We start from the raw sequence: 25,408 nt of genomic DNA on the forward strand, positions 1-25,408 counted from the left end.
GGATCCTCTCCCATGTCCCAGAGCAAGGAAGATGTGCTGAACCTTGGCAGTGCTTTGCCCAAAAACAAGGGAGCACCCAAGGTTGTGCATGTGCCTGCCACAACAGCAGCCTCCCCTCATCCCCAGCGAGGGCTGTTCTGCATTGCAAATTCGCTGCCAGCCCACAACACCATCCTGTGATATTCCCCATAGCTTTGAAGGCTTTTAGAGTCTGAACAGTGAGAAGGAATGACTGTCCAGCAACCTTTCAGCCAGGCACACRCACACACATCCAGCTCTGCCTCTGAGCTACGTTAATTATTTGTAACGGCAGYGACGCTTCCGTGTACCAAACCTGGAGCACCAATGAAAATATATGACTACAGAGGGAGAAAAATGCATTCTGTGAAACAAAATACTCCCTTTCAGTTCACATGTAAGCACATGTCACACTTGAAGAGCTATGATCCACAAAACTCTCACATGCCTAAATAAGCCCAGATATAAGTAGTGAAAGAAAGCAATACAGTCAGGGGCAAATACTTTACATGTGTATAGAAAAAATGCAGGAAGCAAAATTAACCCTTTCACTTAGAACAATATCAGTGCCAAAAAACAATCCTTTAACATGACTTCAGAAAAGAAATCGGATTTTGGAAAAAGGACAGGGTGAGTATTTGTAATTTTWATTGCGGCTGGAGCAATGATGTGGCAAGAACCCACCACTATMATTTTTCCCTTTTGTCTCCTTAAAATAATTCCCACCTGGAGTGCAAAGAGAGGAAATGAAAAGAAATAGAAAATTATATTTCTCATGAGCTAATCCTGGGAAGCAACTGCTCAGGTTTCCACATTTCTTGGCAATGATAATTTAAACAAAGACAGCGATATTTTGTTATTTTTTGCACAGTTGGAATGCATGCTKCCAGATAACAGACAATTAAACTTCAATTTAATAAGAGGAGGAAGGCAATATCTGATAGGATTCAGGAGTCCTCTATTTTAGGATTGCTGCATAGCTCAACACAGCAATCTACAAAACAGAGAACCCAGAAGCAAACCTTTGGAAATGCTGAAGGCAAGCGAAATCATCAGGAAAACAAGCAAAYTGCAAGCAAAGAGAGTACAACTACTGTACCTTTACTTTGGGGAGGGTTCTGACTTCTGTCTCGGAGAACATTAATCTGGTAGACAGCTCCATAAGGCTCAAAAAGTTCTTTTAACTCTTTTTCTGACCACGAACGGGGAATCTGTCCGACAAACATCTTAATGGCATCTGGGTCTGGTTGGTCTGAATGATCCAAAGCTCCATTCATCTTGTTAGCTGTGCCGTTACTAGAAAGTGTAAAAGGAGATTAAAAAGAGAAAGCAAGTTAGGAGACTACGCAGTTTTCATGTGCACTAGATGCAGAAGATGATGTCAATTGGCACAAAGCAGGAAAAAAAAAATAAAGCGGTATTTAATTAATAGCATAAGTATTACGAACAAAAAACAATGCTATTACATTTTTCATTGAGTCTGGTTTTCTCTGCAGGCTGCTGCTTAATGTCATTATATAAGATGAGAGCGGCACAACACAGCCCGGGACTTGTGCGTTTGAAAGCAGAGGACAGTGGCAAATAAGTGCAGCTTTCTCTCCATGGCTGTTGTAAACAGAACTGCAGTGAATTCTCACTGAACTGGCTACTGGCAGGAACAAGGCAGTGCGTGTGTCTATGTGTGTGTGTGTGTGTTTTGTAATAAAGTCACATGAAAGGAGTATGAAACACTTGGCAATCTGTCAGATGACTAATGCAAGATGCCAGCGATGAATCTGCAGATTGTGTGAAGCATCCATGTGTGCATCAAATTAGTACGATATTGCCTAGAATGGAAAACACTCCAGCTATGTGGCTGGTTGCTGCAGATTAGTTGCCCACGCTCTTTAAAAAGGAAAAGCAGCCTGGAGAGACCCAGTTTAAAGCACAGAGTTTATTGCTGCCATTAAAAAAAAAAAAAAAAACAAGAGCGCAACTCAAAAAGAGATGGCAGTGGCAAAATCGCCTGCTTTGTTGTGGAAATTCAAATACTGCTTCGAAAAGTTTTTTTTCCCCCTGCAAAAGAAGATCAGATTTTTGGACATTTTCACCTCTCAAAGTCTTAAAATACAATACACCAGCTCAATTCTTTAACTCAAAAAACAAAAAAAACAAAAAAAACCAAAAAAAAACCCCAACCACAACCCAAGGAAAAAAAGGAAAAAAAAGAGCGCAACTCAAAAAGAGATGGCWGTGGCAAAATCGCCTGCTTTGTTGTGGAAATTCAAATACTGCTTCGAAAAGTTTTTTTTCCCCCTGCAAAAGAAGATCAGATTTTTGGACATTTTCACCTCCTGTAAATTCTTAGCCTATCTGATCTCCAGATGTACATCCTACATCCAAGTTCAAAACAACCACATTTTTGCAGGGGAAAAGAACTTTGGAACAAAAAATAATCTGATCTGGGAGACAAACGACAGATCATAGTTTAGGAAGATTTGTACTCTTATATAGAAAATAAATAATTTTAAATAGTAAACAAAAATAAAAATACACCAATCCTTCCCTGCCCCACATTACTGATAATTAAGGGCAGTAGTTTCAGCTAATTACTTGGCTAGAAATTCCGTAAGAGCTGATAATTTTTGGATGGTTYGGTTTCAAGAAAGAACACTAATGATGCATGACTTTTCAAGCATCCCCCCATCTTTCCACCAGGGRGAGGGGGCAAATGGCCTGTGTGCAGCAATGTCAGAAGCTGATCACAGCAGAATTCAGGCATTTCAGAGCCACCTGCCACTTTCAAAAAACTTGGCTTTAATTARAATTTCTCCATTTGATGATTGTTCAGGAGTGAATGCCCACCGGAGGACTTGGAAGAGTTTAGAATCTGCACAGCCAGATGAAAATAATATTTTACATGTTAAAAAAAAAATCTAAGAGTGGCAAGAAGAAAACAAGCCTGTGAATTCCCCTGTCTCACAGCTATAACCTGTGTGAAGACAAATTATTTAGTTTCATGTGTTTCATCTCCTTGAAAGCATAATTCACCTAAACAYATTAATATGCCTGCATTAACTTCAACACTTTCCCTGCTTACAGGCAGGAAGGAGAAAGTTATATTAAAGGCTCATTTTACACCACCAACAAGAAGTCTGATCATCCCTTGTGAAGTGCTTTCAACATGGATCAGCAGACAACAGCATTTATCACACTCATAAATAGCTAAAATTCCTGTCTACTCTAGAGGGAATCKTGCCTGAGTAAGAGACTCAAAGATTTGGTCCAAACTTTTATATTACATTACAKGCACAAATATATTCTTATCTAACAAATGGTCTTCATTTTGAGTAAGTTCTTCAGGTCACAAGTACACCTGAAGAAATTGTGACTTCTCCAGGCCTCAGAAACTGCATTTCCATACAAAGAAAACACTTAAGCCAAACTAGCCAACTGACCAACCAGSCCCCTAAAATTGCCAAGAAACAGAAAAACCACGACTGACTCACTTGAGTGATACTCCATGGGAACAACTTTCAAGACTTTCATGGAGCAGTAGGCACCTACATGACACTTAAATCTCTCAAAAATCACTCTATTATTTCTTTTCAATTCCTATTCCTTTACGTAAAACCCAATCTGTCAAACAACCTMCCTAGCAGAGAGGTTGAAAAACCCCTGACCCATAGCTTAAAATAACTGGGGAAAACACTTACACCTTATTTTGAAAGAAAAGGCAGAAGTTTAGTTAAGCTCCCAGCTCTGCCCTGGGCTTGGCCAACTATTTTCTTTCAGAAATTGGCTTGACTTTTCACTTCATTTATTCTCTGTGCTGTTTGCATTGAGAAAATGCATTGAGCTCAGTTTTAAATTACGCCCTTCATCTATTCTCTCTGTTGGATCCCTGCTTTAAGAAATCCATACACAATTGCCACTTTAGCCCAAAATTACAGCTAGGGTCATGTTTAATAAAGAATAACAAGTTTATTCCTTTGCTGTTTTGTTTACCAAAACCACCTTTACCACCAAGAGCCACACAATTTCCATTGCTAATCAGCCAGTTTTTTAGGAAACCACAAAAACTGAACACAAATGCCTGTTTTCTCAGGTTAATGGCCCCATTAGCATGAAGTTCTTGTTTTGARCTAAAGGTTTATGCACAGACCAAGATCTCTAATTTCACAAAATATTTAAGTGCTTTCTTTATTTTGTTGGGACCAAATCTGAATTACATTGATCATCTTCTTTAAATGCTTTATTGGCTAAAGATGCTTAAAGGCTCTGACTCTAGGCACAGGTGCCATAAACGATGATGCAAAGCTCCAGGGGACAGGTTTTGTCACTCACTGCCTGCATTAACTTGAGTAAGTCATTAAAACTTCTCCAGACTAAATTCCACCATCCATTGACAGCTCTGTCAATCCACCAACTCCTGCAGAGTTAGGGGAAAACCAAGCATAATTTAGGCTTTTCTTTATAATATTTTTCTACCACAAGGTAGGGACTTGACTGAGCTGCCAACATTTTGGGGGTTTGACAGACAAGTTCAGGCCATGGAGAGGGCACTCATTTCTAGGAACACAGCTGGGCTCCTTCCTAAATTGCATTTCCTTTGATTTCAGTGGAATTTAAGGCTCTCAGGCACCTCAAAAAGGGAATCCAAGTCTCGCTATCAGGATTTTGAGCAGCTCATGAACACTGTTGTTGCACTGATGCTTGCAGTAGCATCTTCAACCAGCTTTGGCAGCCAGTGTAGGACTGAAGCCAATGCGGACAAAATGAACAAGTGAATAAAACAGCAGAGAGATAACAAAAAATGGGGGAAAAACATTTATTTTATAGATTCTATGGATCTGATCCCTGCAGTRTACTTGAAGGTTCCACTAAGGAACAAAAACTACACACACACACCCGCCTGATGGTTCAGTTGTCACAAAGCTTGTTAACCCAATACTACATCCAGACAAATATTCTCCATCCCTTGCAAATGATCTTTGCTGAGGATGAATCCCCTCATCTTCTCCCAGCCTTCATCTTCAGCCAGTAGACTTCTCTGCTCTGCACTAAGACCTTTGGGCTGCTAACAGCAGTAGGTTTTTTACTAATTTGTCTTTGCCAACACAGTGGCTCTCAGAGGAAGCASCCTGTTCCTTTCCCCATCTTCCCCTTCTCCTGTGCCCAAGAAGCAATAAGGCAAAGGAGGAACCACATGTAAAACTTTCCAGAAAGAAGCAAAGCAATCCTTGTGAAAGTTTAGGACTCTTTCCTCAAAGCACAAATGTACAGGGATATCTGTGCCCAGGGGACACTTATGAGAATGAGAACCCTTGGCCATTACTGTCAGTACCAAATGATGACATATACAAAAAAAAAAAAAAAAAAAAAAAAAAAAAAAAAAAAAAAAAAAAGAAAAAAAGAAAAAAGAAGAAGAATTAGATGATGTGACTTGGTGGCTCTATACTGTAGCAATCCTTCCCTCCATGGCCAATTTAGCCCATTGGACTCAGGGGTGACCCAGCACATCATCTTCACTGACAAGGTGTCATCTGTATCATAGAGAGCAGCCTGAGGGCACAGATTAAGACACTGAGTCGCTGGCTGCTTGTGGTTGCTGCCAGAGCATCCTCTCTCTCTCAATTTGTGCCAATTTTTCTTCTAATAACCTAACTACCATTCCATCATTTCAGCAAGTTGACAGGGCCACTCTTGAGGAGCTAGAGATTGTTTTAATATCCCTGCTGCTTCAGCAGGAGCACCAGAAAAAAACTTCACAGATGCCTTCTCTGTCACTCCCATTCATATCTTTAACCACTGCAGGACTGATAGAAGTAAACTGACCACTCAGGACAGAGAGACAGCCTTCAGAAACARCGCCTGAATCAGAACAGACTCTCTTAAATTTATCACCGTTAAGATCTTTGGCATTAATCCACGTTCATTTCCATTAATGACCCCAGTGTCAAGTCAGGTGCTGAAAAACAGCTGTTAACGGGGACCAAACAGATTTACACGAGACCTGTTTTCCAAATCTATTTTTAACCCTACCCAGAACCTTCATACTGTTCTCTTTTTTTGTAAATTCACATTGCAACCTTCACCCTGTTACTGTGATTTTACCATTTTGCTGGGATTTGCGTTTTTCACGTTCTGTGGTATAAGGTATTTGAATTCCCTCTAAGAGCCAACAGAACATGGTAACAAATGAGTTCCAAGTGTAATGACAACTAAATCCAACCCAGCACAGAGGCATTTACAGGCACCAAGGTCTTACAGCAATGAAGTGTTTACATCCAAGCCGTGGCATCACTGCCAGGGTATCACACAAGCTGACAAAAGGGACAACACCCCTTTGAAGGCTTCTGACTGCTGTCAAGAGAGACAACCAAGCATCACCTTACYGTACTCCAAAGATCATAATTGCTGGTTTACGAGCAAATTTTATCTGGAAGGGCCCAAAAGGGCTTTATAAACTCATTGTTTAGAGAGGAATGACTTCATCGTAAGGTGACAGACGGCAGCTGTTTAATGACATGGAGCATTATCACACAACAATTTCAGCCAGGAAGGGTGGAACAATACCGTACCCAATTGAAAACTGCAGGGGGYTGCAATTTATAGACACAGAAGGTAATTACCTACATTGGATTTGGGCCAGCAAAACAAGGGCCAGAACCTCTGACAAACAGAAAAAGAAGCTGTGCAACATTTTTAAGCCGTAAATGACCAGGTCTCTGTGTTTTGGGGAGAAAAAAAAGTCATCTCCAGATGCTTTCTGGCCCATCAGCATTTTCACAGCACACTTGCTCAAAAGCAGCTCAGAGGAAAGATGATGTTTCAAAAATCATTAACTGCTTCTGCTGTAGCGAGCTGTACAGTTTTTGGCAGAACTATTAGACTCTAATAACACTTATAATTATTATTAAGTAACACGTATCTTAAACAGCAATCGCTAAATGACCCTGACATCATGCCCAATGAAAAAAAAAAMCTCATATGGCAGGATGTTCAGTCCTATGGAGGCAGCAAAGTCTACAAAATAATTATCTCCARGCTTCCCTGCACCCATCAGCAGGGCTAACAACTGAGCAGCTGCAAGTCTTGCAATCCATCTTACAGCCCCATGAAGAYTTTAACAAAGAGATGAGCAATTCTTCATCCACCCAGCAGAGAGCAACCGCACTTGCACTCACACACACACGAACTACATGAAAACCCTGATGSCTTTTAATATCTGACATACAACACTCAGATTTTTTTCTTCTCGGTTGCTAATAACACTCAAGTGCTTGTGTAAGCACTCAGTGGTAAATGCAAAGATGTCTTTCCTTGTGTTGCTTCCACGTAGGCAGAAATTATCTCTAAAAGTGTAATTTTTCTTAAGACAATGAATAACTTTTTACTGCCCTGATAATATAAAATTCACAGTCATTTTTCTGGTGAAATCAGTGATTTCTTGTAGCTCGGCTTTGCTAACTCTCTCCATGCAGTAAATCATAAAAACCATAGCAAAGCACTGTTAGTTCAGGGAATATTTGTTTTCTGACTAATTCCAGATTTAGTAYATGTGATGACTTTAATGCCTCAAATGCAAATTTTAGGCAAGTTAAGGAGGTGTCATTTTATCCCAGAGGAAAAATGATTTGAAAATTTAGGAAAAAAAAAATCCTACCGTGAAAATGTTTTGATGGGTAATAAATTGGGGCTGGGAGAAGGAGCAGCAGAGGGAAGCTGCCTTTCAAGCAGATAGGTCAGACTGCATGATACTAAGGGCAATATGAATTGGAAAAAATACTGAACAAAATACAGACTAGAGAAACATCAGAGGAGAGCTGATCCCACCTGAGATAAAACATGTTATTTCTTAGAGGTACACATGCAGATTCCTCAGTATCACAGAAAGAAATCAAGGGTACAAAAGGAAATCATAGTAAGAGCTATATTAAAATGCAGTTCCCTTTTCAGGAAGTGCACACTGGAGCACATACACTCCTTTGTGCTTTAAGGCTTCTTTACTTCCTAAAATTAGACCTCGGAGTTCTGCTCACCAAAGTTAAATAGTCACCTCCAGGTAGCTCTTCGGGTGTTCAGCTTCTGTGCTCCTGCACCACAAACCAGTTTTATTTAAAGCAGGGGTTTCAATGCTGGATACCCCTTGCATACATGGTTAAACCTACCAAAAGATGCTATTCTAATGTTGTGCTGTTGGTAATTCTTCCTAGAACCATAGAATCAACTAACTGACTTTGCAAAAGCTTTGTACATYTCCTATATCACACCTTCAAAAAAACCCTTACATTCAAATACATCTTAAAAAAAGAAGTCCTACATGTCTCAGAATATCTCACTCTTACTGATGCTGTATGGATTATGGATCTATTTTTTTTATCAAGCAGATTATTTTTTAGAACACGCAGTAGTGCTTAATGAAGTGCATGTGCTGTGAGTGGAGCAACTCATACAAGTTAAAATATATGCAAACAAGAGTGAACAAGGTGCAGAAGTGAAAGCAAACRGGGAGGGGAAGAGGTTTGTTTTTTTTAGAGTCTTCTATTTTGGAWACCAATTAAATCTCACTGCTAGTTCATCTAATAGTGGAAGCAAACAATTAAACACACCATCTGTACAAGTCTGAACTGGGCAGCATCTTTTTGTTTATATTGATAAAACTTACAATGGTCTGTTTTCAGTATCTTTAAGGATTGCCTACAGTGGCCTGTAAATTTTACTAAACYGAAACCAGTAAAAGCTCAACAGTTATAGACACCTGCCCTTCAATGGCTGAAGAAAGTCAAAGCCCACCCCGACTGATTTGAATTTGCTTCCCTTTTTGTTCCAGTATGGATGAGAATCACAAATTTCTGGAATACATGATGAGAATGATTAAAATAAGTGCTTGAAGATATAAACTAAGAGGTAGCCCTTGTTAACCTTATAACCCCCAACCCTTGTTGTTCCAGGCTGCTGTAGGCTTTGGGATATAACTAGCTCAAGGTCTGATGAGGGCTGCTAAACAATAATGTTCTGCAAGATAAAGGTCAGCTTAGGCAACCACCAATAACTCATTTTTGCTTTCTGGGCAGAATTTRTTCCATACATTAAACACTGAAACAAGACTGGGACTGTCTTCATCAGGTACCAGGTAGATGCATTTCTAAGAAAAGTCCCATGAGAGTAAAGAGAGATGGTCTGAATTGGAAGAGACCTTAAAACCCATCTATTCCAACTATCCCAGGCTGCACCACGCCCCAACCTGCCTTGTCTTGAACACCTTCAGGGATGGGTAACCCTGTGCCAGGGTCTCAACACCCTCACAATAAAGAATTTATTCCTTATTTCTAATTTAAACYTGCCCTGTTTCAGTTTAAGGCCATTTCCCCCTGGGAAAAGTCCAAGGAATACCTAAGTCATAACTTTTAAATATCTGTTTTCTGTTGACCAGCCCCCAGATGGGAATCTGCACATCTGTTTTTGACCTGGAGAGTTTAGCATTTACGAAGGCTTCTAATTTACAATTTTTTCTGTGTCTAAACTATTTGTCTCTTACGACAACCACTGCAACTTACTGTTTCACTCTTGTTTTGCTTCTCAACAACTTTTTGCTTGTAATCTCTTTGGGGCATTAGTATCTGTGCTATGTCTAAAAGACACTCTAATTGGAAAGGGTTTTTTTCTCTATGCATCCTTGTAAGCTGGACAGCAACATGARACCTGAACAATTACATTCTAGTTTTGGAGAACAGATTGATACACTTCTTCCCATAAAGTTGAGCTGACTGCTCAGTATTAATGGTGTGGATTATTAATRCCTTGCCTTGCTGATTACACACATTTGCGATGAAGCACACTTCTTTCTGCGCGGCAGGAAACATTTATCGGTATTATTTTTTTTAAAAAGCACAACAGTATTTGATTACACCCAAACGCTTATGTATTTGTGACATGTCAACAACTGAATTAGAATAGTACCAGGCTTTTAAAATTCAGCACACGTAGGACCATCTGTTTTCTTGTCAACAACTTCRGTCTCTCTCTCCCCATTCCAAACACTTACTGCTCCAAATTTCTGAAGTTGTTACTCAATTCCCTTCTTCCTTTGCCCCCCCCAAACCCTTCAAAGACAGCAATGAAGGCTTCAAAATTTTTTTCTTTTACTTGCTAGTTACTGACGTGACTATTTCAGCAAGTTTTGTAGCCAGGCTGGCAGTTATCTGCATGTTTTTATGAGGTTTGCAAGGTCTTATATAGTTTATGGCAAACTGTGTCCTGGAGCTGAGATGGAGGGCATGGGAAAGGTGTTCTCCAAGCATCTGTCTTGAAATGCAGCCATTTYTGTGTGCTAAAATCAACTAATTATTGCAAGAAGTAATTTACAGTCCAGTGTTTTTCAGGACTACGTGTACACACGYGCTCAGGCCCGGCCCCAGCTGAGCTCCACAAAGTGCAGGGAATAATTTCCATGGGTCCAAAAGCCATGTCCAAAGAGAAGGAGCCAATGGTTTTACCTAAATAGCTTCCCTAAAAAGGGAATGGAAGATCACAGCCCTGCTCATGTTAAGGGCACAGCCAATTTTGTTTAGATCTCAAATAGACCATTAGARCATCCCTGTGACATTCAATTTTCTTATTTAAAACAAAAAATCCTATCAAGCTCAGCCATGCTCTCCCCTTTTCAAATCTGAATATAAGAAAAGATTATTGTCCAAAGTGTGATACARTTGTGATTTCAACAAGTTGAGCATCATTATAGCAAAATCCCCCTCAGCTGATTCTTTTTTTTTTAAACCATTTCTTCATTTTTTTTTGACACCACATCTGGCATATAGAATACAGATGATCATTTGTTTATATATCTGTCTAAATGCCTTTTCCAAACACAGCCAGATGGAGCCTTTCAAAATCAAATTAATTTCAGATTAATTCACTCTGGACCCACTCCAGTTTCATGACTCTTTGCTTTGAGGCACCATCTAAATTGATTTAGAGTCACGAACTTAAGAGAGCTCAAGTCCTTAGGTACAGAAAAAAAGAGATCCTTCTTGCATACTGAAAGAGTCAGCAAATCAAAGGAGTCCATGATTCTAAGTTCTGGCTCCTTAAAAAAAGCCCAGCAAATCAACATAAGAATGCCTTAGTCTAYATAGTGCCAAATTCGTATATAAAAACCTTCATATTTCATCTCAGAAAAATCACTTTAGAATTTACATCTTCAATGCCTCCCTTGCTGAGTCCAATAAAATTTATTGCTCTAATTAAAAAGCAAAATTAAAAAAAAAAAACACGTTGCTCTAAACCTTGTAATAAGCAGTAGTCATAGAAAGATAGGAGACAGGTAATAAAAATCTCCACTGCAAGGGATTTATCTGAGGAACTATAAACAAATGTAGCCTGCAAACACTGTGGGCTTGCATACTGTCAATCCTCTGTGGATGCCTTTATTATCTCACTTGTTTCAATTGCAATTTGGGTTTCCATGGAGATGTAACAGTCAACTCTGGAAAATTATAAGATAAATGTCAGGCAGTGATAACAGTGTTAATGAAGCTTCATTGACAAGCAGAACTATGCTTCAAATAATAGGCATATTTCTATTAGCATATGTATAACYTGTCCAGAAAAAGAGCCAAAAAAAATCCCAACAACATGCAAAGACAATATTAAAAAATTAAAATGAAATTATGTCTATAGATGATACGGGACACACAATGGAAAAGTTGCATCTATGCAAAAGGATGAATCCCTGACAAACAGAAGAGATGCAGATTCAAAATTTAATTTCCTGATCCCTCTTGAAAATTTTTGTGCTGAGCTCTCGGGCTGGAAAGGCACTTTGCTGACACACGCAGCCATGCTTACGCCTGGTGCCACTCTCGTTCCCGTACAACGYGGGGCTGGAAGGATCTGCCTCACCAGGAGCTTTGAAGCTGCGATTTCACAATGTGCAAATGCAGCTGCAGTGGCTGCTCCAAAGATGCCGACCTCAGTGGAAATGTGAGGAGTGCATGCACCGGCACGGCCCCCAAAGCTCTCGGGTGTCGTTYGTGCTCACGTTGGGGTGGCTGCCCCACCACACCTCGATACGCGACGAGTTTAACGTGACACTGCCGGGGCAACGGCCCTGAGYGCTTCAGATGACAGCGTGGTGTGGGTCTTGATCTGCTTCTCTGCTAACCGAGCCTGCAAAACCTGGAGGAGCTGCCAGTCATTTGTGAAGGGCTGTAGCCAACTTTTTTCTTCCCACAGATGGAGAGGTTTTGGTGAACAGGAGGTTAAAGAGGGGACAAAGCGGATTTCTGCAGAACAGTGGGAAACGCAGCTCATCCTGCTTTATTTCAAAGAGTCAAGCTCCTCGTTTGGCCAAGCCCCTCGTTTGGCCTCGTTTGGGAATTCCATCCTGCCAGGAGAAGGGGAAGGAGCTTGTCTATTCCTGTACTTGAGGGTTTGTTTTGGTAGTCTATCAGAAGCCAGGAGTAGGGCAGGAATGGGGCAATCTTACCCCAGAGAACCACACAGAAATTATTGCAGATGGATAAAATGTGCTGGGATATTCATTGCCTGTTCATGAGGTGGCATTGCCTCTGGCTGGACAGCCAAGAGGTGTTAAAGGTTGGYTCTGTCTCTTCTCATCCCAATATTTGGCTTGGGGAATTTCAGCCCCTTGCCTGCCTGTGTAACTCTTTCAGTAGTCTCAATCCTCCCATCTCCTCCTCCACCATCTTAGAAAACAAGATTCTGTTATTAGAGGAGCTTTAGAGGGGCTACAGATTAAATGATGGAGATGAAAATCAGGATCAGGCTTGGTTCGGCAGCAGAGGAAGGTGAAATCTTAAACATACAAGCAAACAAAGCAAACCTTTACCCTTCCAAAGGTTTGRGGTTAAAGTATGTGGGCAGGGAAAACATCAGGAATTGTGGGGAAACTCTCAAATGTTATTGGGAAGTATAATCTTATGAAACTGTAACTCAACCAAGCATTTGCATGCAGGACAGGAGACAAGCTGACTTTGCCATTTCAATGAAAAATACAGCAGGGAGTGAGGCTGGGGGCAGAGGTTTTTTGCTCTTTTCCCCCTCCTTTCTCAAAACACCTCTGTTCCCCTTACCTCTTCTAAATTCTGCTTGTCTAGTAAAGGAAAACATGGATGTTTTCTGGAAAACACTTCCCAGTTCTCCAGGGAGACGTCATCTTTGTCCAGACAGGTTTTAGGGGGCAGAAAAGGGAGTTGAAAAAATGCCCAGTCTTTCTGCAGAGCAGACCTCAGCTCTRATCAGATTCCTGGACAACAACAAAATCAATAGAAGGGTTTGTTTTTTTAAAGTTGTATTACAAGGAAGCTTTAAAAAATCCGGAAGTTTTCCTTTTTCTGAATCTTTTCTAACTGCTCCTCAGTACAACAAATGAGAAATTTCTAGGTAGTCATTAGATTGATACTAAAATATCAATAGTTAGAAAGTGATTTTCCCCAGTGAGTTTTCAACATACTTATGACTCAACTCTGGTGCTTTTTGGAGGAGGGGGAAAACCACTAAAACCTAATATTAGTGGTAGTTGATTCCATGTAGGACCACAAGTACTTCTGCCAGTTTCATGGAAGACAGAAAAATGAGTAAAACTTGAGTCTGGCTTTAACTTCAGATGGACAAAACTTACACGCTCCCACCAGGGTCAGAGGGTGACAGAACCAAGTCCCACCAGACATGCAACCATGATATTAAAGAAGAAAAAAAAAATTGGATGTGAAGGCAGAATATGGAGCAATTTTGATAGAAAAAAACAGACGCGTGCCRGGTGGAACCCAATGTGTGCACTGCAGACCAGGCCAAGTTGTCTTAATTTCTCACTTGTTGAAATCTCTAAATTCCATTGCAATGTGTTTTCTAGCATCTTCAAAGGATTCATTTTCCTTTGTGTTTTCAGTTACCAACAGTTATACTTTTACATCTGAAGAGAGATCTGCTATACAAAAGGTCAGTARCACTGGCAGACAAATAGTCAACAAYAAATCAGAGTTTTAAAAGTAAATCCTCATTATAGTGTAAGATTTTATTTAGTCTCTTATTTTTTCCTCCATTATTGCAAATAAGATATTTTGCTCTGCCGGCTGCGCTGTTCTTTTGAAGCTCACAAGAAAATAAACAACTACACATAATTAGGAAAGGAGCAACTCCCCCTTTAAAGTCATTGAAACAAACAAAATGAGAAAAACTGGTTTAAATTTCCCTAATAAACACACCCTGAAAAATCCTAAAAAAATATGCCCTAGCACACACACATACACATACACTCCCCAAGTCATATGGCAGTCATTTATGGAGATGCCTCTGACTTCAAAGATYTTTTAATTGTGAGTTTGAAGGGCACTCTGAGCAAATGCAGCATTGGGAAAACAAAAGACGGCTGCCATTCGGAACTGTTTTGCCAAATGGAAAGTAAAATAAAGCTTGAAAAGTTGCCCAAACCCCATGTTTTTAAGGTCATCATAAGTAACTGCAGTAGGAAAAAATTAAAAGGATAACTTCTAAACTGTACTCTTTGAAAAAAATCTTATCCTAGTGYGTAATTATTTGCTCTGGAGGTTTTATTCACAAGCAAAAATGAACCCAGGTCTTTGAGACTTTCTGGCACTTTTACAGAAGATGTGGGAAAAGAGGAGATGGGGAAAAAAAAAACAAACCAGGAATACCATTCACATGATTCTGATCATCCCACAATTTACAATTTACCCTTGTGCAAGAGAAAAGGTAGTTAAAACAGTCGTGGATGTATTTTTAAGCTCCCTGTAACATACTTGACCTGTGGAAACTTGGCCAGCTCAGGTTTGGCTGGCTGTCAGCAGCAGTGTGAAACGCAGTGTGATTTATAGAAATCTCTGTCATCACACCACAGGGTTAATTTCTTTCCTTCTTTTTTTTCTCTTTCCCTCCTGCCCCTGAAAGTGGAAAACTCTTATTTGTGATGACAAGTCTTTGGAAAGCTGGAGGATTAGCAACACCATGTGGTTCCTTCGGATCTCTAGCCCTTTTCCAACTGTTTTTCCATATAACCCCTCTCTGTATGGTCATCAGCACCTTCACCAAACAGATGGAAAAAGGGAAGAACCTGCCCCAGGGCAGGTGGAGGGAACAGGGTGCTGGCAGTGGAAGAACACAGACTCGAAGCTCACAGGTTTCAGCTGCCTAATACAAGAAACCGAGGGGAATTCAAGCATCAAATATGGGATTTTAATAATATGAACATTTATTTTAATGATTTGAAGGCTGAACCTGCTGGGCTTGTCACTGTAAGGAAGAGATATGGAAAAAGAAATGAYGAAGCCTGAATTTTCATTCTGACTGCCACCATGAGAGAGCTGTGGATTTGTGCTCATTCTGGTCTAAGGCAGGGAAGGAGATCTGTGCCCCGAGCCCACACAATCACTCAGGACAGGCAGTGACCAGCTGGGCAGCAGGTCAGCTCTGAACACTGAGTACAGAGCTTCACTCAAGCAATTTCAAATTCATTGAGAGGGGTATTACTCACAGATTATTTTAAGGCACATCAGTTTTCTTCCATCCTTCAGAGAAATCTAATAGAAGAACAAGGATGGGAAGTGTGTCTAATGGTAAAGAGCAGAGAACTATGCAATAAAAAAAGCTGTTTCTCAGCCACACTCTTTCATGGGTCTCTTTTCTTTGCTGTGCTTATCTCCCTCACCTTTGAATTATGATCSCATCCCAACAAAGAATTCTAAAACACTCAGAGAAAACCACAACATAAATGTTGAGCCTTTAGTTATTAAAGAAAAAACCGCAACAACCCTTTGATGATACATTTTTTCTTTTAATTTGATTTTAATTTTTMTTTTAAAGGCAGTGTTTGAATATTATGAAGCACAGCAGAAGTGAAGTACCTTCCAAAGCCACTATTACTATTTGCATTGCACAAGCATCTCTAAGGCCCCAAACAGTGCTGCCTGCTTTCTAACTAAGAGACCTAATTTTATTAGTAAGCCCAGATGTTTTCCTATTATTTTCATATGTTATGAAACATGACACACTCTTAGACTGTTTTAAGAGACAGCTAAGAAATAGAGGGGAGAAAGGGACACAGCATGTCTGAGTTCACTTAGCCAACAAAGTCAGGAATTTTTAATTTACTGGTTTCTACCAAGCACCTTCATTAAGGACCCCAAGATCTTTAATGCTTCTTTAATTCTCTGTGCTTCCATCTTCCCTTGATTGAACTGAATATCAATACAGYTGGCTGAAACAGTTGCTGCTTTCCTAAGAAGGTCAGAGAATCTGGGGGGTTTCCTGGACATAATGGGAATGTATTCCCTGAAGTTTCAAGGTACAGTGGAATACAACTCTAATGTGCCAGCTCACATCTCGTATTACTCTGTATTTCCTAGGCATTTATCCAGTAGATGCCTCGCTATCCCTTCCTATTTAATTCAATGATGCATTCTTCYACAGACTTGCACTAGGCTGAGACATTAATTAAAAGTACCTTGAAATATTAGCAGCTACATAGCATTTGATTGGTAGGAGAAAAATAGTCGGGTATGAAAATTAGTATTAGCTTTTACATAAAATAAATTACTATTCAATAAATTTTAATTGCCTGGGGCATTTTTATGAACAACAGGGATTAGTGAATATAATGTATACAATACATTGTATATGTAACAGAGAGAATAATCAAGCCTGACAGAGTAGYTTTGTTTGTTTGAGAGAACATGCACAGCACACACGGAGAAGGAACAGATCACAAGGAGCTTCCCCCGTCGCCACACGCAGCTGTAAAATCTCCGAGTCAGCAGCGGCAGCAGTTAAATCAAAACTATACATCCTCGAGGAGCCATTTCGTATRAATTACAGCTTCTGATTCCTCATCTTATGTGGTCAATGGGCCTGCATTTCCTAAAATTGGGAGTGCTGGTGGAGGTGGGAGTGAAGCTTCAGGAGAGCTGTTTTCGTGAGCTCTGTTCCACGAGTGCTGCAGAAATGTACACAAAGCTTTACAAATGACCTCATTTCTACTAGGAAAGGACAGCTCAGCTCTGTTCTACATTTTCCTGAACTGAAAGGAAGGCCCCACAGCCAAACTGTCATGTCTAATCATTGTGTTGCTGGAGAGTGTTTAAAACAAACAACTTTTTTTTGTTGTTGTTGTTTTCTTTTRATACAAAGCTGCAGAGCAATTGTTGTGTTTTGAGAGAGCGAGAGCTGCRTTTTCTATCACACAGCCAAGACACCAGAACAGCAGTTTTGCCCAGTGCAATGAATGAGATTTATAAGGATAAATTTTCACCTCATTAATGATCTGAGCTGATTATTCCCTTCCCCCACTTTTCCTTTTAGGTCACGGATCAAATGTGACCCACTTTCCTTGAATGCTTTCCCACCATCTATTTTCCCCATCAGAGCAGAGAGCCAGTTGCTAAGGACACATTACAAAGCAGCCACACAACTGCCCCCAAAACACACACTCACTTTTCTCCTCCCCTGCCTTTAGGATATTTCCCCCCTATCATAACCTACCCTCAACAAGATCCCGCTTCACATTCAGGAAAGCCAACAACAGAACTGCTTATAAGGACAGGCTTAGCACGAGAATAGGATTTTCTAATGACTACAGAGACTCCCGGGGCCCTTCATATTTAAAAAAATATAAAGGCAGCAGCCTTGGTTTTTAATTACTCCTAATTCTAAATCTCATGGCCTTAAACACAATAGCTCTTTCAACTCAGAAAAAAAATGACACTAATCAGTAACAGGGTCCCCTGCGCAACCTGCCAGTCCTCTGCTGGCATTGCAATGTTTGCACTGCTATGATTTTTCAAGGTTGACCAATGAGTCAGCAAAGCCAAGACGACTTAAAAGCATTAAATCATACAACTAAAATGTTTTTTTTCCAATACAGTGCTGGATGGATTGCAATTAGCAAGGGGAATCAGTACAAGGCAAATATTGTAAGAGCAGAGAGAGAGAGAAATAGGGAATTAAAGGAGATGGTGTTCATTTTGCAACAAATGAGCCCCAGATGTTAAGGTATTTGTGGTTTAATACAGCTCCTCTCACCAACCAGGTAAGGAATGTAATTAAAAAGCATTAAAGTTCTGTTGCTGAAGCTCAACAGAAATGAAATGAAGATTTAATTCATCTGCCCTACTTCCTTGAGTAGCYGACTGATATTTCTACTTGGTGCAAAGTCCTGTGAAATGGAAGACTGGTGTTGTTCTGCAGTGCTTTCCACAAAAATCCCTCTCCTTGGCTTTTATAAAAGCAAAGATGTCATTCTAAGTGTCTCATTGAAAAATTAAACAGAAGTATGTAACACTACAGCCATTTGGAGTTGTCTGACTGTTTCAGCTTTCCGTGTCATTTATTACACTTCCCAGTGGGATTGTGCAACACCTTGGTGTTTCTATAACCAATACTTCATTCTTTTAGCAAACAGAGGTACAACTGTATGATCAAATGGTTCACATTTATAGAGACTCACATCTTAATTACACTTACACAGTGGGCAAGATTGAGGATTTGGTCACAACCTTTCATTTCTACTTTATACCATACCACCTGTTCTTTTTCCATAGAACATCCACAATATCCTTTCTCCTAGCTCTCACAGAGATGACAGAAATCATAACTGCAATGGGATTTTCCATTTAGCAGGACGATGAACACGTACATCAGAGCTGAACTGCACCACTGACACYGTGGAAAGATTAGAGTCACGAGCATCCAAGCAAAATGAACCGTAAATACAATTACTGTTGAACTATCAACGAGCAAACTAAGCATGTGGTTAGCAGTGGCGGTCTAAGTACCAGCCTCCTGAAAAGAAAAATAAAATCCTGTTGATTGCACGAGTCCCTAAATTCAGACAAAAATCTCCAGTTTTGGATTGCAGGAATAGTAGTCTGGATAACAGAATTTTACTCTCAATACCAACTGAGCTGCCCACAAAAAACAGGACCCTGACATCTGAACGATGCTTCCAGGCACCTCAAAGAGAAAGCCCATCAAGTTCCTTAGATGTGYACTGAAAGCATGGAAAGCTTTCATTCCCTGGAGGGAATTGAAGGGAAAACCATAATTTTTCCATCTTAAGGAAGCAAACCTATTTTTCTGGACATTCAAATAACTTTCTGTAAGTTTGACCAGATTTTCTTCTTTACACTACCCTCTATTCGTCCACTTCTCTTTCTATTCACAGGGGTTTTTTTTCCTATCATTTCCCATTTGAATTGTCCTTAACACACCTTTTATTTGCATTTAATRCATTTGTTCATCATCAAACTGATGATTCCACTAAAAATACACCAATGAGAAAGGCAACCATGGCAGCTGGCCCTTATTACTGCATCATTTCTGGGCAGTGTTCCGAAAGCAGATTAAGTGACAGCAACTTCAAAGCATTTGAACATCAGGTTCCTAGCACCATGTTTTATCATTTTTGAACACTGCTTGAATTCCCAACAGCTCCCTTCCACTCTAAATAACCATTACCCCAAAATAAATGTGCTGTAAACTGTTGATGTCTTTTTCTCTTGACTGTTTTTGTCAAATTGCTTTCAAGCACCTGTGATATTCTCCAGCTGCCACCGCTTGTTGCTCCTTTGCTTAACTTCATAAGAAGAAAGGCACGAGTCACATGCAGGAAAAAGTCATCTTATTCTCCAATCCTTCCAGCAGGAAGGCAGAGCTGTCCTCTGGAGTGAACTGGTTATCTGTTCACTTGATGCGTTCTGAAATACGCTCCACTTCCATATCCCCCTGTTGCCAACAGTGGCTGAGCTCCCACCAGYGCTCCTGAACAAATCAAAGTAAGGACAGTGAGGCATCAATTTTGCYACTCAGTTCTATTCTGGAAGAGATGCCAGGGAGCAGCATTCAACTGCTCTGCTTTGTTGTTTAGTGCCTTGCATCATCATTGCACTGGTATGTACAAGCAGTGACTGTTTTCCAAAGGGAGACATGGGGAGCCAGGTTACAATGCAGAGAACAGCACTCATTACTGTAAATTAAAATCCTTAGACAAATCACCAACAGTGAAACAATCTCTGCTTCGATTACACTGCTAGCTAGCACATCCAGGCTTTTCTTGCTGTGGCCAGAAATACTGAAGCCATGATTGATCTAATCTGTAATCATGTTGTTTATTTCAAATTAGAGATAATATAAAAAGCATAACAGTGAGTATATGTATATTCATAGTAGCACTGCAGACATCCAAAAGGAACTCTATTCTATCCCTGCTGCTTTGCATTTTAGCCTCATTTCTTCCCTTTTACAGTCTATGGTAAATACAATATTTGCTCTCAGAGTTCTGACTCTCTGGGGATTATAAAGGAAAAGTACTTAACACAGAGATTATCTTTCTGGTGTTGCACTGTACAAATGAAAATTGTTACATTAATGGCACTATACAGCCATGTTCAAACACCATTAAGTACCTCTCCAGAAAACCAAAGGAAAGGGGAATGATGAACTCCAGCATAGTTGTGCCTTGACTTGCAAGTGTATTTGTGTTTCTCCCTCCCTCACCATGCAAATGACTCTCTGGAAAGGAATTTCCAGACTTTCTTTTCCTTTCATTAACACTTTATAGCCTGCAATAAGAGTAGCAGGAAATATTAATACTTAGGAARCACAGACTGCAAATTCTCTGAAGAATTCAAGATCTGTAAAATTGATACAAAATCTTCCATCCAAATTCTGCCCAAATGGGGATTTCCATCATCAGCTCAAATTGAGACTCACTTTCACACCCACAAAAACCCCAACCCTGGGTGCCAGCTTTGGGTGGAACAAACTGCCTTCAAACACACCAAGACTCACTACTTCGTTCAGTTGTACATTCCTCTTCCTCCATGGGTTTAACGCTTATTTTTAGCTGCTTTAAATCCTAATGGGTCAGATGTATATCTGCTAATGAGTATTGGTAATTAAGGTTTCAAACCACACAGCAGCAATCCAACACTTTCATGTTGCTGATATCTCTCTATATTTGTGTATGTTTTCAGAGCAGTGTCTGAGAGTCCTATTTGATTTAATTTCATTAATTTCTTCAAGGCTAAAGTTACTTGTGAAAGCTCAGAATATAACTAAGCACAGATTTTGGTCCTTTTTAYTCTTTGCAAACCATTGCAACTGTTCTATATATTAGACTTTCACTTAGCACAAAAATTTAGAAATTTATATCCCAAGACTATAAATTCAATTTTTTTTTTGCCATGAATTTAAAATGGAAAACATAAAAGATTTTTATTGAGATTATTATTAATATTATTTATGCATTCAAGKGCTTAGAAATACTACAGCAAGAACATTTACATGTGCTGAAGAAGCTTGATTATAAAGCTTGGTTAAACTTATTGGAAAGGCTGCAATCATAGCTCAGTYACTTCCGAGAAACATTTTGGGAAAGCTCAGCATATTTCATTTTTCCCCCTTATAATTTGGAGATATCTGTCTAGCTTTATCAAGTGCTTTGAAAGAGCATGTGAGAAAACTGAGAGTTTTACAGGTGCAAAATATGTCAAGGAATGTAAAAAGAAATGCTCTCCTTTCCCACAGATTTCAATTTCAGTCGTTCACAGGAATTGGCCAGGCCTCTGTGAGGTCTGTTCAAACATAATTTCATTTGTATGTGTCTGCTACCCCCTGCACAGTGTAGAAAATAAAGAAGAAACGAAAGAAAGCCTCAGCATGTTCCTGAAATTAATTTTCATGATAGGAGCAATTGAGTCCATCTACTAAGGTACTTATAATTACATTACCTTGCTACTTGGAAGAAAAACGGCCAGCTATATTCTAAGAAAATATTAACCCCATCAGCCCAATCACAAATCACTACATTTAATGTATTCTTCYTTTTATTAACACCCACGAGGTGCCCATTAGAGGCACCTTCACGGCCGTCCTAAATCACTTCTAATTATCAGACGAGCAAAAACCACGACAGAAATGTTATTTCACATCTTCGAATGAAAGGCTCTTTGCTTCCAAAAGACATGTCAGCGCTGCATGATTTACTCCATGATTTTGTTTACTGCCTTCAACTTTCATTAGTGTTAAAAGAGCTAAGATTGTTTTCCTGACTGCTGAGATTTCCTAGGAGAGAAGAACCACACAAATACTGAACTCTCTGCTGCCTGCAGTGGGCCAGGGAAGACAAAAGGTGAAAGGCAGGGTGCAACCTCCTGCGGCTTTGCTGTTTTGGGTTGTTTTGTCACAGTTCTGGCTTTCTAGGGAATGGAGAAGGAAAAGGGCAGGACCTGTGCCATGGTTTCCCGTGCCTCATCCTGCTCTCGCCTTGCCATCTCGCCCCTCTCCTGCGTCAGGTTTASTTCAGACTTGAGGCTTTTAATTTGTCCCACATTCCTGCCATCCCACAACAAAATAAGCAGGCATTTTAAACACATTAAGTGTCTGAACTGATCCTTKTATTCCTGGTTAGGTGTCTCATTGAGGCTTTTTGTATTCTTCTAAAGAGTGATTGCAATTAATGTTTGATAGATTTGCAGCAAAAKATATATCGTTTCCTAATTTTAATGCTAAGATTTTCACCAGGCTTTCAAAAAATACTAGGAGCATTTTTCAGGAGTAAAACCCCTTCTAGCTGAAGAAAACCACTATATCCTAATCATCAGTCACTGCAAGATTTATACATGTTTAATCCCATTCAGACAAACATTAATACCCTCTCAAACTAMAACAAAGAAGCAAAATATGAAAACAACATATTACTAACAAGAGGGAATTAAAGGAATTAATCTGGTGTTTTGSTCCTGGAATTTTTGTGGGTGATGGCATGACAAGTCCCTGAGCATCCTGATCTCATTGTCTCTGCTTTGATTTGGAGGGTTTGAAGCAGATGAGCCCAGAGGTCCAAACTTRCAACACTCAATAGTCTAGATATCAGCATCCTTTAGAAAATTTGCTGGAGAAGGGAGAAATGGATATTTTTTTTTTTTTTTAATGTGGGACTTGATACAAATTTTTCTTTGTGATATCCTTTATTCCCTAGTGGTGCTATTAAACATAAGTAAAACCTGACTCTCCCACACAGATAAGATGGTACACACACTGATCCTTTCAAGCCCAAAAATGCTTCAAACTTCCACCACTTTGCACTTCAGCTCTCTGGCTGCTGCTTGCTCAGCATACACACATATTGCAATATGGGATCAGGAAGCCCATGTTACCCATTCAGTCATGGGAAGCAAGAGCTGGAATTTCTAGGGATGGCATTAATTTTCTCAGGCATTGGATGAATCATAACCCTTCAATATCTAGAAGAGTTATGATTCTATCTGTCCGTATCACGGATGTAACATACACCTTCTATTTAGAAGCTCTGTACATGATTCATTACCATGACACAGATAGATAAGAGAATCTATGGCTTTATTATCCAGGAACTGTACTATGGTGTGATATTTCACCAGAAGAAATGCAAACATTATTCTGCTAAACCTTCTCTGTGCCATTCWGCAATGTAGTTATTAAGATTCACACGCAACAATAAAAACTTATGGGCATTCACAAGCAGTTGTTATATCATTTATAAGACAATGATAAAGCTGAACACTATAATCATAATTTGTCAAAATAGAAGGGTACAAATGGAAACCAAAATCAATTATTTAAACCATCATGAGGTACCAGGAAAAAAGAAGTAGTTTGCCCTYAAAAGGATGCAACTAGTGTGCATGGAAATGCTGAAATCAAAAAGCCAAACACTGAAGCCAAGACCATTGATCTGCATCTCCTCCGCCTGCGTTGGAGTGAATGATTAAAAGCTTCTATGTGAGATGGCATATCACAAAACAAAATATATTTTAAAAACACTTTAATGCTTCCCACTGTCACTGCCCTCATATTGGTGGGTCTGAAAAAGAAGGAAGCCAGATTCCCCCAAGCTTCTCACTTTGATTGCAAACTAAAAACGACTTCCACAAGCTCCTTTTAGCTTTCGGCCACTTGTCAATACTTCACAAGAAATGATAAATGATTTCTAGACTGAAATCACTCATTGAAGACAGTAAGTAACAAGCTAAGAAATTTAGTAACTCCCTTTCACCTCTCTTTCTCCAGGGCTGGCCTTGAGCAGGAAAAAAACATGTTTCTAGAGAACCAGCTCTGAGGGAACCTGTGTACTACATGCAATTCAAGGGCCAGACCATGCCTCAATGCTGAAAGCACCGTAAGGGAATACATTCCCTGACCTGATCTTCTGTTTGAGCAGCTTGGAGCCAGAAAAAACCATTCTACTGGCTGTATTCCTTCTGTACACAAACAGAATGGACACCTCTTATGTATATGTAAACAAAAGAAGGGTCTATAAATGGTGTTTTCTAAGTATTATTTTGTAATCTRCTTCCACTTAGAATACACAGTAGAGTCCAAAAGTGAGAAGACATACCTCATTTTTCAAAAATGAAAGGCAATGCTAACTTACTTGTATTTAATCTGCTGCTTACATTTTAAAAACATTGTGAGCGTAATATACAAATAAATATTTATCACAGCAGTAAACCTTCCTCTTGCTGTTGGCCAGACTGTAAACCCAAACCATCCCTTAGAAGGATCCTAACTACAAACAAGCATCTCAGCAGTTCACTACGCATAGAAGCAAGTCAAGCAAAAACCAAATCAAGCGTCTCCCATCTGAACAAAAATCTGGTACAATTCACTTCAAACACGCTTYTCTCTTGGCTTCTGAAACACCACTTTGCTGCTCTCTTCTCGGTCYCCTGTTGCCTCTTTGCCAAATGTAACACATATTTATAAGAGGTTAAAATAGAAACAAAACACTACCAACAACCAACCAAACAGCCCAACGCTGCGTAAGGGGGAGGACAAACAGTGGAGCCAGACGTAGCAGCTTGCTTTTACTGTCTCTTTGCTCTTGGGGAAACGCAGTAGTGGCTTCTGAATATTAATTGAATAAGGAGCCGTGCAAATTCCAGCTGTTGCCCGTGCACTTGGGTCTGGAAGACGGGTGTTTTCTCAGCCCCCGGTTCCATTCCCGGACTCCCTGAAACTCTGCACATATGTAGCCCTGCGAGTTGCACAATTTAATTCTGCAATCCATCTGCGRAACTCCAGCTTCTGTGACTCCAGTGGCACATCAACACTGTGGAAACTGTAACTAGGATAAGAAYCATATTTAAGGGAGGCTCTCCCCTACAAGCTGTGGCTACATGTGACAATAAAGGGACCAGGTTGTTAAGGAAGAACATATGATGCAAACCCCATTTTTGGGGGAATGTGTTCAATCGAGCTGAAAGGCCATCAGGGAAGTTTACTTGGACAAGTATTGCCTGCCCTGGTTTTTGCGGGTTTGCAAATGAGTTACTCAAACATGCAGTGCTCCAACACAAACCATTGCTGTGGGTGGCAGTTCTGTACTGACAGG

At 39.9% G+C, this 25,408-nt stretch overlaps 1 protein-coding gene across 11 annotated transcripts in view; it reads right to left on the bottom strand.

Moving 5' to 3' along the window:
* Positions 1–25,408, bottom strand: part of CELF2 (CUGBP Elav-like family member 2) — a 301,179-nt gene that overhangs the window by 124,086 nt on the left and 151,685 nt on the right. For 10 of the 11 annotated variants that reach the window (XM_057373031.1, XM_057373032.1, XM_057373022.1 and 7 more), the window contains exon 2: positions 1,118–1,314. In XM_057373031.1, the coding sequence (XP_057229014.1) occupies positions 1,118–1,295 (178 nt within the window). In that variant the 5' untranslated portion in view covers positions 1,296–1,314. Of the gene's footprint in view, positions 1–1,117; positions 1,315–1,484; positions 1,698–25,408 lie in introns of those variants that run through there. The other variant, XM_057373030.1, reaches the window with a different exon arrangement.

This window comes from Malurus melanocephalus, unplaced genomic scaffold, assembly GCF_030028575.1.
Source record: "Malurus melanocephalus ecotype Western Australia unplaced genomic scaffold, MMel_1.1 scaffold_183, whole genome shotgun sequence".
NCBI classification, from domain to species: domain Eukaryota; kingdom Metazoa; phylum Chordata; class Aves; order Passeriformes; family Maluridae; genus Malurus; species Malurus melanocephalus.